The sequence below is a fragment of the Zootoca vivipara genome, chromosome 2 (genome assembly GCF_965207765.1).
Source record: "Zootoca vivipara chromosome 2, rZooViv2.hap1.1, whole genome shotgun sequence".
Lineage (NCBI taxonomy): Eukaryota > Metazoa > Chordata > Lepidosauria > Squamata > Lacertidae > Zootoca > Zootoca vivipara.
In genome coordinates, this window is record NC_142584.1 from 59,211,741 (window position 1) to 59,225,020 (window position 13,280).

At 40.8% G+C, this 13,280-nt stretch overlaps 1 protein-coding gene across 3 annotated transcripts in view; it reads right to left on the bottom strand.

Moving 5' to 3' along the window:
• The window catches only part of TBC1D9B (TBC1 domain family member 9B), a 32,386-nt gene that overhangs the window by 2,710 nt on the left and 16,396 nt on the right, over positions 1–13,280 (bottom strand). For 2 of the 3 annotated variants that reach the window (XM_088662001.1, XM_035105637.3), the window contains 13 exons: positions 12,010–12,160; positions 11,324–11,538; positions 10,284–10,401; positions 8,993–9,278; positions 7,612–7,741; positions 6,742–6,840; positions 5,735–5,803; positions 4,619–4,856; positions 3,934–3,999; positions 2,896–2,967; positions 2,499–2,549; positions 1,006–1,059; positions 527–633 (listed from right to left, as the gene is read on the bottom strand). In XM_088662001.1, coding sequence (XP_088518127.1) covers positions 527–633; positions 1,006–1,059; positions 2,499–2,549; positions 2,896–2,967; positions 3,934–3,999; positions 4,619–4,856; positions 5,735–5,803; positions 6,742–6,840; positions 7,612–7,741; positions 8,993–9,278; positions 10,284–10,401; positions 11,324–11,538; positions 12,010–12,160 — 1,656 coding nt within the window. The remainder of the gene's footprint in view (positions 1–526; positions 634–1,005; positions 1,060–2,498; positions 2,550–2,895; positions 2,968–3,933; positions 4,000–4,618; positions 4,857–5,734; positions 5,804–6,741; positions 6,841–7,611; positions 7,742–8,992; positions 9,279–10,283; positions 10,402–11,323; positions 11,539–12,009; positions 12,161–13,280) is intronic. The other variant, XM_035105638.3, reaches the window with a different exon arrangement.

Consider the following 13,280-nt stretch of genomic DNA (forward strand, 5'->3'; position numbering starts at 1 on the left):
AAACTCCGTATTTCTAAGGGTTGGGAAAATCCCATTTCCACCTGTCTGCTCATGAAGATGTGTAATGACAGTAGCAGACAATTCCTCCTTGGGTGATGCTGAGGTAGCTAGAAAATGAAATGCAGGCCTCCAGCCACCTCACTCTCCTTCTTTCCCTAAATGTCCCTGAGCTGCACCACCCAGAGGCATTTCTCTCAGCAAAAGAGGATGAGGATGGGGGACCAGGAGCTCCCTTTCTTGGCCAAAGCAGACCTGGTTTTCTTCTCTCGCTGCTTCTTTGCATTTTATCCTCCTTCAGCAATCAGCCACATATCCCTGGCTTGGGTAAATCAGAGAACAGAACCCTTCATGAGGATGTCACACATGCTAGTCTTAGAACAGCTCTCCTTTATTGACTGGTAAAATATGGTACAATGATAAAACCACCAACCCTTCTGGCTCATTCAGTACCTTAATTCTAGGCAAATACTAAGTATTTCAGAAATTCATCTTTAAAAGTCTAACAGATCTTAAAATAAATTCCTACCTGACTCATTTTAGGAAGATCTTTGATAGTTTCTTTTTTGGAATCTTTTTCCTTGGCCCAAATTCGCAGGTGATATCTGTAATCTTGGGGACTGGTGCCCTTTTCCTCTGAAAGGAAAACCATATCAGCATAACCAACGGAAAACTGTATGATGATGCATTTTATTGACATTGGTGACCTTGACATAGATTTTGAGATTTATTTTATTTATTTTATAAACTTTCTGCCATAACATGCTGCTTCAAAATGGCAGCAATAAGTAAAAATTCTGCTGAGGCTTGGAACACACACCAAACATAACAAAACTGTTGAAAGGACTATTAAGACTTGTTGCTCTAATCAAGACATTTTATTCTATGTTAAAGGGAAATGTTAAAACTAGGAAACGAACCAGGTTAAGGTTCTGGGGAGAGATAATTTCTGAGTCACAGTAAGGAAATGTTGGGATACGTCGGCCATTACAAATAATAATTAATTACCTTGGTCTTTGGGGTTCCCATCTCTTGGTGCTTTCTCTTCCCGCATAGCTGCTTCTAATAAAACAGACAATAAAGTAGTAGGTAACTACCGGTACTTTAAGAGAAGTACATGAAACATGTACCTGAGGTATGACTGTATTGGTATAAGCATTTTCTGAAGAGGAATGACTCTTCATATACAAGGGTACATAAAAAGGACTTGGATTGGTTGAATTTGGTATACTGGTCAGGAAGCTTGCCTCTCAGCTTTGTTCAGTGTTATAGATAAACAATATATGGAGTTAGAGGAACTGATAATAGATTAAGAAAATAAAGCACGCTTGTTATGGTGTCAGCTAGCTAGCTTAATCTATGATATCTATCTATCTATCTATCTATCTATCTATCTATCTATCTATCTATTTGAAATTTTAAACTATTAATCAAATAAATCCTTAAGCAGTATACATAAAACAACCATCAATATACAAATAAAAGCAGCAAAATTTAAAAACAAGTATGCATAACTAAATCACATGTCTGAATAGGCTTCCTAAACTATTTTTTTAAGGCATTGGAAACAATATGTGGGTGCCTGCCTAATGTTAACGGGGTGAGTTGACCACAGCCAAGTGGTCAAACACGTAAGGAAAGGACAAGAAGATCTCCAAATAAAGGGTTGCCAAAGCTTTTAAGGCCTTTGTATACCAATAAAATTAAGACCTTGATTTTGGTCTGGTAGCAAATTGATGGTCAGTGCTGATCTTTGAGCAGATGATCTCACTCTGTCAGCAATTACAGGTAAAACTCGGAAAATTAGAATATCGTCGAAAAGTGTATTTATTTCAGTAACGCAATTTAAAAGGTGAAACCAATATATGAGATAGATGCATGACATGTAAAGCAAGATATGACAAGCCTTTATTTGTTGTAATTGTAATTATTTGTCATTAGGTGGGTAAATTATAAATGGAATGTAATTAATGAAATGTAATAGCGATGTTTATTTTTGTAACTTTTTGTTTTATTATTGTGGAATTTCCAAAAGAAAGCATTTGTAAAAATAAAAATAAACAGTAAGTTGCATTACTGAAATAAATGCACTTTTCAACGATATTCTAATTTTCCGAGTTTCACCTGTATTCTGCAGTATTCTGCACTAACTGCAGCTTCTAGACCAGCTGGAAGGGGAGCCCCACACAGAATGCACTGCAGTAATCCAATCTTGAAGTTAACAATGGCTAAACAACCACTGACAAAGCTTGACTCAGAAGGACCTCCCAGACTGTGTACCAGACTGCTCCTTCATATGGAGTCTAACACCGTGCAGCACAGCAACTGGTTGATTTCTTGGACACACGAACCACTCACCCACAGAGCATCCACTCTGCTGCCATGCAGTGAAGAGCAGCACTAACGCAATTCCATTTTAAATGAGCTTTCACTCACGTAGTAGGCAGGTAAATTTTAGTACATCAAGAGTGGCCCACCTTTGCAAGGGCAGGCGGACTAACCTTGAGAATCACAATGCAGGAAGAGATCCAGTTCTGAGACAAAGGGAGATACTAGAGAAGCAAAGAGAAGAGAGAGAGAGAGAGAGAAGAGGAAGGGGGGGTTGAGGTCAGGGAATAAATTCAAGACAGAACAAAAGAGAGTTAAAATACAGAGCAACAGAAACAAGTGGGGAAAACAAAAATGGAAAGAGCCTTGGGCAGAAAAAACCATCTGATAAGTGGTTTTAGTCTTCCTCAGTAGCCGCCAGTCAATGCTTCATATAAAAGGAGAACATCTCTCCACAGTCTACAACAGAGGCTAAAGCATTTATTTGACACAATCCTGCTTAGAGGAATAGCTAAGAAAGCCACCATTGAGTATTCATTCCTACAATCAGATGAGACCAACCCCTGTTACCTTCTGTAGCATTATCTTCTGTGAAGTAACGTGTGGCCTCCAGAGCAGACTCTGCTTCCTCTGGGCTCAGAGCTGTACAAAGAAAGAAAAGTATAAAGCCATGGCCTTTTTATTTATTCCCTGCTTTATTTGAAGAATTTAAGGTAGCTTACAAACAATAAAAAGCCTAAGCTAGCCTTGGGCTTGTGTGCTTCCCCACTCCACTCCAGCATGGCCACAATGAGGAGACTCAAAGTTTTTACATTCATTTTTCACAAACTACAGGTAAGCTGTATGTCTGAACATAAAACTGTGGTTGTATGAACAAGCCATGTTTTATGACAAAAACTTTTTCCTTAAGATTAATCACAGTCTAAGGTTTGGACTTAACAGCAAAATGTGATTTAACGTTTGAGAAGCTCATGTATGCAATGACAGACCATTGTTTATCGTTAAATTCAAATCTGACCTGTGCTATATAAGGACACAAGTATTCAAGTTCTTCAATAGGCAGATTAACATGATAGCAATTTCTAAATAATATTCAGGTCACCTTTTCTGCTCAACTCGTTTCAGTAAGCCCAACCCAAGTTTCTTAAAGACAGGAGAAGAGATGACATATACAGGAAGGGCTGCAATGAAGAATTACAGTGAGAATCTCCCAAAGCACTGCCCCAAACTTAAAATGCTACTCAGATAAGCCACTGAACTGGCACAGGAAGAAGGGAACTCATACAGAGGTGTACTCTGCATGACCCCCAAACTCTTGGGCTAGATATTAATTTCATTGATTAAACCACACCAGTGAAGTGAATTAAAACCTTTAGCTCTCGTAAGTTATTTTAAAATCATTTCTCCATGTAGATGAAGTAGCTGGTCATGCTAAACCAGAATTACATTTCCAACTGGTATAGACTGACACCTTAGGAAAATGAAACCTCAGTGAACACAGAATACTGAACATAGACATAATGTATTTGAAAGACTCTATTACCAACTTTAACAGGTTGCAGCATTCAAGTACCAGCAATGTACATTTGAAAGAAATAAGTGGTTCACCTGGAGGTAGGTGTAGTTTGTAAAGAAGTTTTAGCTTCTCAGTCAGATCACCATGATACATTCCACCTATTAGGAACAGGGAGGAAGGGAAAAGAAATTTAGCATTAGGAGGCACTTCAATAAATTCTGAAAAGGTTATTATGCTTGATATATGTTTGATATGCAGACATTTAGCAAGTGAAGCTTTCCCATATCCACACTGAAATTTTTGTATGCCATCACAGAGCTTGTTTACATTTCGCCTCCCAACAGCCTTGTGAGGCAGGTCACACTATTCTAATTTAGAGATGGAGAGCTGAAGCTCATAGCTATTGACTTCGCCAAGGTCAAACAGTGAATACATGGCAAATGTAAGATTCAAGCCAGGCTTCACAACCAAACCACACTGGTTCAAACATCTATCTATAGATCCTACACAAGCCATTAGAAGCTTTATCTGCTAATTTGGAGTAGAATATGGCACTAGGAGAACTACCATTTATATTTCTCACCCTACATTACAGGGTAGGGGAATGAATTGGCCTAATAATGAAAAAACATTTCAACCACAAACATATTATGAGGAAATCATTCAAATATGCAATTGTATTATTATCTCACAATTCACCAGCAGATAGTAGAAGAGGGGAGGGGGCAAGAATTTATGCTTCAGCAGTACATTGAATCTTTTATACAAGCCACTCACTCATCCCTGTTGCAAACTCCTTGAAGTTAATTAGTGCATCTTTGTTCTCATCCAACATTCGGAACATTCTTTCTGCTAGCACTGGTGTGTGGAGGCCACAAGACCAAGGAGTAAGAGATGCAAACAACTCCTTGAACTGCTCCATGTTAATGCGGTACTGCTCTAAGTAGGGCAGGCTCTGGTCTCGCTGGGCAGATACAGTGTGATTTCCCCAATAACAGCTCATTAGGTGTTTTGCCTGTGAAGGGAAGGTGGTACAATAATTACTGTGGTCAGACAATAATTACATTTTCAAAAATTCAGTCTTGAAGCCAACCCAAACCCATAGGTGATGGTGGGGAAACCTGTGAGCTGAACACCGACACCATTTTACATTTTTCAGGCTTGGAAATAACTTTTAATCAACTGCAACAGGCAGAAAAGATACTACATTTAAGGTTAATCATAACAGTAAGATGGAGGTAGTGGTTCTCAGCAGATGTGGCTGAGCTACAGCTCCTATCATCCCTGAGGATTGACCATCGTGGCTGGGGCTGGTGGGAGTCCAAACACATTTGGAGGCTGCCACATTGACTGCCCCTGCAGTAAGCAACACCACCAACTTGAGATGCAGATTCAGGTAGAAATGTTAATGTGAATGAAATGTATGGAAATAAATGGCATTTCCTTCTGCAGTTCTATAGCCATTTAAACTTTCAATGGATGCTTGCATCAGTTGGAAGAATTCCACTTAAATCTGTTCAACAAGCAGATAAGTGAAATTAGATTCTTACTTCTTAACTGCAGTGGCAGAGGCTACGGAAGTTTCAGCCAAAGAAACTGAATGTATTCATTAAGCTTAGAAGACCAGAGTACAAGTTAACAGATAATACTGTAACTAATAATTTTGGTTCTGCTCTCATGCTGCAGTCGCAAGGATACTCAGTAGGGAATTAAATCCCACTGAAATCAGTGGGTGTTATATGTGAGAAAACATGCCAAGATTACACTGTACATTGGCAAAGAAAATACACTAAGGATTACTATGGAGCAAGTCCCAGTGAAATTTACTTCTGAGCAAACATGCTTATGATTATGCTATATATTGTTAAATAAGCTTTTGTGCAGGGTTCCTACCTTAAATACTACATAGAGGTCTTCTAATTCTTGCATAGAAAAACCAATGTCACCAGATATAGCTCGGACCTACAGACACACAAAGAAACAGATATATTTTCATTATTTCCGCTGTGAACTTGGAAAAGTTAAATTAAAACACACCAGGAAGGTTACTTCGTACAAAGCATGACAAAATGACTTTCAAAGTCTGGGGACCTGACCGGAGAAAGGAAGGAACATGTAATGATTTTGAGCAGAATACTAAAGTCTGCATTTGGGAGCTATTGATCTGAGACAGGAAGATGCAAAAACCTCAACAACAGCTAGTGAAAAGTAGCTCTATTCCCTTGAACTCAGTGGGTAAACACAGCAAAAAAGTGGTCAAAAACATTAAATGCATTTCCTGCTCTCAGTGCACTGTAATTGGAAGTGGGAACAGGAAATGTGTCAACTCCTTCATCCTTTCAGCTTTTATCTATTTGATCTGCTCACAGTCAAACATCTACAAGGGCATTAGAGACATTTGCTTGGAGACATCTGATCCTATCTGGAGGGAATGAACACCACAATGGCACAAACAACGGAGGGGGGGGGACAGAAGCAAGAACGTGAAAGCTATTCTTCCCTTGAGATTCTATGGCACAGAAGTTCTGAGGATGAGAAAGGTCAGTATCTCCTGTTGCCACACCCTCAGTGGAGGAAAAGAGGAGAAGGTTTTTTTTAAAAGCCTGCCAATTTTTTCTCACAACTTTTTCAGGCCAACCTCTCATGTCTTCAGACAAATATATGGCAATTTCTCAGATGCAGCAGGTGCACCCCCAAGATCATCACTCACAATTCATTAATTCAAATGTGATACAAAACAACTCTCTGTAGAATAACTTTAAGCAAAGTGTCCTTCAGTGTTTGCTAATCAGTTGATTATCTGATTTACATTTTAAAAAACTCATCCTATCCACAAAGGTAAAAATTAGAAAACCATCAATATACCCAGTACCTATAACACAAAACTGGATGCAACATACCACACTTCTCTTAGCTGTGTCCTCTAAAGAATGGATCACTTTCAATCTCTGCTTAAAGCGCATCTGCTCAATGTCATCTGCTTTCAAATGGCCAAATTTCTGTAGTAATAAAAGTAAACAAGATTCATCTTTAGAGCCACAGGGGAATACCACGTATTTGATGAAGCATTTGAAAATAATTCCCTAAGCAATGACTTCACTGGGGAGAAAGCAAATCTCTGTCTAAAGCAGGCATGGCCAAACTTGGCCCCCCAGCTGTTTTGGGACTACAGTTCCCATCATCCCTGACCACTGGTCCTGTTAGGTAGGGATGATGGGAGTTGTAGTCCCAAAACAGCTGGAGGGATGATGACCAATTACAGCCCTCTAGCTATGTTTGAAAGCCATGAATGGAAATACTAATGGCAGAGGAAGGGGAAGATACATTAGCAAGCAGCATCAAGTCACTGTCTAAACAGGAGAAGTAAAACACTAAGGTTTTGGTTCCCTTCTATTGCATTAACCATGCATGCAAATTTTCAGAAGACTAGACTCAGATAAGAACGTTTATATGAAAGGTGGGGCAGAGGGAGAGAAGCCCATCAAGCCCATATCCAGAAATTGTGCATGTATCACAAAGAAGTTTGACTGATTAATACAAAATTTTATACCCCACTTTCCCCCCTCAAAGGAGTCAAAGTAGCTTCCAAAATATAAAAACAAACACAAAGATAAAAATAATAGTAATCCCATCTTTTAAATAATTACCCTGAACAACCCAAGATTAAAAGCAGCATGAAGGCAGAAAAGGGGGGGGGGAGTTCAACAAGGAATACAAGTCTGGTAAGGTATTTAAATAAAAAGGAATGAAAAAATAAGACAGCACTTGACCTCATAGGCTGTTTTTATAAGTTCAAAGATATCAATTTCAACTGGTGGATCATCCCCACTTGTCAGTAAGGCATGGAGGTGGGGAATACGTGGGAACACATTCTGTCGATTAACTACGTTGTCCAGGTACCTACAGGAAAACCAAAAGTAAAAGACAGAACCTGGGATTAATGCATAACCCAAGTTTAGGGTTACCATTTTGAATAGTTTATATAGTTCTACCTAGCCTGCATAATTCCACTGATGATTAATTCTCATTACTACTGATTCAATCTCTATACAAATCATTTATATGCTACAAGAAACCAAATGAACATGCTATATTGGTGAAAGGTTGAATCTCTAGCCGTTAACAGGAAAATGTATTTTGTTTATGTATGTGTCATATGTATCATATCTATCTACAGATTTCCTTTTTCAGCAGAAAAACTCAAGGGAACATGCAAAAACTAGAATAAAATATGAATGATCAAAGCAGACAAATGGAAGTCCTCACAACCTCCCCTATTTCTTCTGGCAGTTGCAAATGGCTTCTGCTCAGCAGCAGTCTTCATTGTTTCAACCCTCTCCTCCTGTTAGCTGGGGAGTAGCTGGTCACTCATTCAAACTAGGAGGGGAAGGGCAGGAAGGCAGCTGACCCCTGTACAAGTAAACCCACTGACTCACCGTTTATCTTTTAACATGTGTGGGGAAGCTTTGGCCCTCCAGATGTTGCTGAACTACAACTCCCTTCTTCCTTGGCCATTGGTCAAGCTTGTCATGTTTGCTGAGGCTGATAGGAATTGTACTTTAGCAGCTTCTGAGGGGCCAAAATGTTCCCCACACCTGTCTCATAAGATGGCTGGTTGCTAATGGAATCTACTCTAAGACAAGATAGGCTGGGTAACAGCTGGTTCCAGCAGAACTGAATTGCTATTTGAAGCAAACCCTTCTTGAAAGACTTCAGATCATTACAATGATCAAAGTTAGCACTGTGATTGTTCATTTCTGACCCCTGTTAGCCCACATGCTCCTGGCTGAAAGAGATTTCACTAGCCTCTTTCATGGAAACCAGATTTCCTAGTTACATGTCTATTAATTGAGCCATAAATTACTTATAAATTTAGCCACAAATTATCTATTTTGGCTAAACGGATCTTGCAGTTACAATAAAGCTTTCTGGGCTTCACTACCTACGGTGGACATATCTCACAACTCACTGAAACATAGTGGCTGGCTTTGAGCAAATGGCTTTAATTATTATCCTTGTAATAACTGATCCCTGCCAAGTGAAAAGCAAGAAGCTTCAGTCACTAGCTAGGGATAAGAAGGAAGAATTAATGGTAGCTATTACCATATCCATTACCATTCATTTCATTGTGAAACAGAAAAATGAGACTACCTGCCCAAGACAGTCATGGCCTCGCCTTCATCACAGCAGTTTAGCAGCTTCTCCATGTTGGCATCCAAGATGGCCAGAGATACCTGCAAGATGACTTTGATGCCTTCATAGAAGAAACAGTCAACAATGACCACAGCACTTTCAAAAGGCATGACGCTGAGAAAGAGTGTGAGGAACCAAGAAAGCGATATGCTGGAAATGACTCCCAGGTCTTGCATCTTCTCAGACAGCTGGGGAAGACAGTCCCGTGTGAGCTCCTCAAAGATGCCCTGGTCTACCAAGGCACCTGAACAGGGAACAGAGAGAGAGAGATCGAGATCTGTAACATGGATCTGGAAGTGTAGCATAGACTCAACATTACAGACAAGGGGCCGAGGTAAACCTAGAGCAAAACAAACATTTAGAGAATAACTGATTTGCCTCAGGGTGAAGCCACCTGCACACTCACCACTTGGCTTGCAAATGAATATTGTGAGTGAGCAGAAATCTGAAAGCCCAACTGAAATCTGAAAGCCCAACTGTACAGTTCTGTAGGGTGCATGGGGCCTGAAATGGGAAGGAGAGAATGAGGAAGTCTCACTGTGCAAGTGGAAGTACACTGGATACAGCCTTCTGATTGCAATATTTAGGTTACAATGGCTGGTTTTTTTACTCAAGGGACATCATTACCGCATGTACGGTAGCAATCACTGAGTGTTAAGTATTAATGTGTGAAATATCCCTTATTAGCTTCTTCAAAGGATAAGCACAATACTAAATTTAAAATGAATGATATGTGTCTTTACTGAAATGACTGAACCTTCCACGCCTTTTAGAGCAAAACACAACCTGTTGGGAGACTCAGCAGTGTCTTAATAGCAGATTAAACTTCTTTTTTTAAAAAAAAATCTACACAAGAAATTAGGCATCAAACATAGTGGTTAGGAAGATACCAGAACTTCTGCCCTTTAAGATTTTTAATCAAAAACTAGACAGGCAAGTGATTTGTCTTTTTCTAGGTATCTTGTATTATGACAGGTGATTGAAATGACTTGTTTGGCTTTTTCCCAACTGTATGGATATTTAGTAGCAGCCATCAAGAGTGGAGCAGGCTTCCTCTTTCTCTCCACCCTCCTGTATGCTCACACAAAATCAGTGAGACTATAATTTTAAGAATATATTCAAAACCTGGTTTTATGAGGCCAAGGCTTCCAACGCACACCTCCTGATCTAAGGACAAAATAACTTACTTATCCAAAGGATTGCTCTGTAAAAACAAATTCTAGCTTTTAAGGTTAACTGGAAAACTTACCAACCACTCTGGTGTTATAATAATCTGGCAGCATCCTCTCACACAAGGCCACAAGGAGCCAGAAAGCTTCTTCTTCATTACAGTACAGAAGCAGTACCGATGTCACAATGTTCATGGCCTGAGAGGAAGTGGGCATGCAAAAGTTGAATAATAATAATCCACACTAGGTGAGAAGCTCGTTTAGGGCAGCAATCATTTATTATTTTTTAGTTTGTCAGAGCATAAGACACAAATGATAAATGAGATACCTCAAATAAAAGATTTTATAGCTCAGAACCACATCCTTGGCTTCAAGTAACTAGTATTAGTGCTTTTATTAGAAATAATGACATTTAGCAGGTGGAGAGGGAAGGGAGGATGCTTCCATAAAAGCTCCAGGAAATTCTACAGATGGAAGACAGGGGAATTCCATCAGACTGGGCAGAGCGATCAGCCCTGGTTGTGCTCAACCTAGAGTGGTGCTTAGGACCATGCACAATATTATTTGTACTCCACCCATCTGGCTGGGTGGCTTACAGACTACATAAAACATAATAAAGCATCTAAAAATAAAAACTTCCCGATATAGGGCTGCCTTCAGATGTCTTATTTAGGTTATATGGTCCCGGCGGCCACTCCCAATTACCAGTCTAGCCGCCGCAGTCTGGATTAGCTGTAGTTTCTGGGTCACCTTCAAAGGTAGCCCCACGTAGAGCGCATTGCAGTAGTCCAAGTGGGAGATAACTAGAGCATGCACCACTCTGGCAGGACAGTCTGCGGGCAGGTAGGGTCTCAGCCTGCGTACCAGATGGAGCTGGTAGACAGCTGCCCTGGACACAGAATTGACCTGCGCCTCCAAGGACAGCTGTGAGTCCAAAATGATTCCCAGGATGCGCACCTGGTCCTTCAGGGACACAGTTACTCCATTTAGGACTAGGGAGTCTCCCACACTACTGGCAGCATTAGTACCGATAGGTAGCTAGAGCTCCAATATGAAATTCAGTTGGACTTGGATGTAAAGTGCCAAACTGCAAGCTAATCCTTGACCACCACTCTCTTACCTGGCAGTAGCCAATTGTGGGATTCCGAAAAGCATATGCTGTCAGTACTCTTCGAAGTGCAGCAATCCCCAGCTCATTCTGGAAGGCAGGGTGCTCTGGCATTGATCGATGTAAGTCTCGTTCTATTTCCTCTGTAGCAAGGCTATACTTTCCCACTGACTGTTCCACCAAGTCTGCATAATACCCAGGGTGAGTAGCCATCTCGTTCCAGGCTCCTGCAGTGACACACAAAAAAACTAGTCAGTTTCAATTCCTTGTGGCTGTGCTAGACCATGGATTAAATGCATAATTCTGTTATATGTGTATTTAGATATCATTTTTGAACTCATGTCAGCTATCTTGTAATCCATGCATATGATCTCTCCATTAATCTTTCAGGGGAAGAAAACTCAACATGGGCCACCACTGGTTAGGGGAAATGCAGGGATGGGGAACAGCAGGTGCTGTCAGACTCCATTCAGCCAACATTGTCATTGATCAGCAATGATGGGAACTGCAGTCCAGCAACATCAGGAGGGTGAAGCGTTCCTCATCCCTGGACCATTGAAAGGAATTATAGATGATCCTTGATGTCACTTCCAGCTTCGGGAAACCTACATCATAACAGTGGAAGTAGCCCACAAAGATTAACTGGAAAACTTCTATTCCCATTAAAAGGGAAACCTGTTGAGCATATAATGTCTCACCTGAAAATAGGAGCCATAGCTCTCCACGAAGATTCTCTGGAATCCCTTTTAGCACCAGTTCACGGGTCTTGGGTGTGCGATACATACACATTCCTCTCCCATACTCAAAAAAATGAATGTTCCATGACTCCTCTTTCATTGTCTCCTTTGCCTAGAGAAGAAAACATTACTGGGATCTCAGTACTGGAAACTTCAGATGACCAAACCCAGGGCTTTTCTTTCCACTCTTACACAGCACACTTTGCTCTATAAATAATCTATTAACATCGATCTCTTATAGTAACTGGCAAAGATATTGTAATAGAAATGTGCAAGATGGGGCTTCCGGATTCAGCGCCAGCGTCGATCGGCGGGGTTTCGTCTCGTCTCCGAGACGGCCCGTCTCTGCTAGGAGTGGGGAGGGCAGCGAGAGCGACGCTGCGCCCCTTAGAACCTCGGGAAGGGCGTCCCGAGGGCAATTTGCTCGGCACAGACCCAATCCGGACTCCCCAACTCTTCGGCTAGCTCTAATAAGAGCTCCGGAGCGAGGAGGGTAGAAGTCGCGGGGGCCATTTTGAGCGGCAACGTTATTCTAGCAGGGAGAAGCTTCAAGCCGAAGGCGGAGAGCGCTGGATTCTTCCGAAAATAAAATGATTGGAAAAGACTGTAAGTAACCTCATGATTTGGATTATTATAAAACAATTTGGATCTGGGAGAGAGGGGAGAAAAGAGGAAGCCACCCCCCCCCACGGCAACAAAAGAGACAGTAAATAGAAACCCGAGGCCATAAACAGAAGATTTACAATTCAAAGGATCCCTCAAAGGCATCAAAGAGAATCTCCCCTTTGATGCAGGGTGAAAAGGGGAGAGAGACTGCGGTTTATGATGCCCTGCAATAAGAGGTACAGCCTAAGAAAAAAAAAACCTTTCCACTCGGGAGCCGGCAGCCCAGACAACCCAGTGAGTTGTCAGGATTTATGAGTCAAATTTTACTTCACTTTGTATTTCTGGACTTTGTGGAAACTCTTTTTTGGCTTAAGTGTTTGTGAAATGTGAGTTCGAACTTTATGGTTAATAAGACTTGAAGAATGCAGCCAGCTTGTTAAAATGGAGTCGAAAAATAAACTGTGATCATATTCCACCCCACGTGACAAGTTTTGACCTTGGCAGGACTGAAATATGTCAACAAAAAAGTGTTCCCCTGAGTTCCAGCGGTCTGTTTTGACCTTAATGTGGGAAACAAGAATAGAGTTATGTCAAGAGGAGACACGACGGCAAGAGTTACAGGAAAA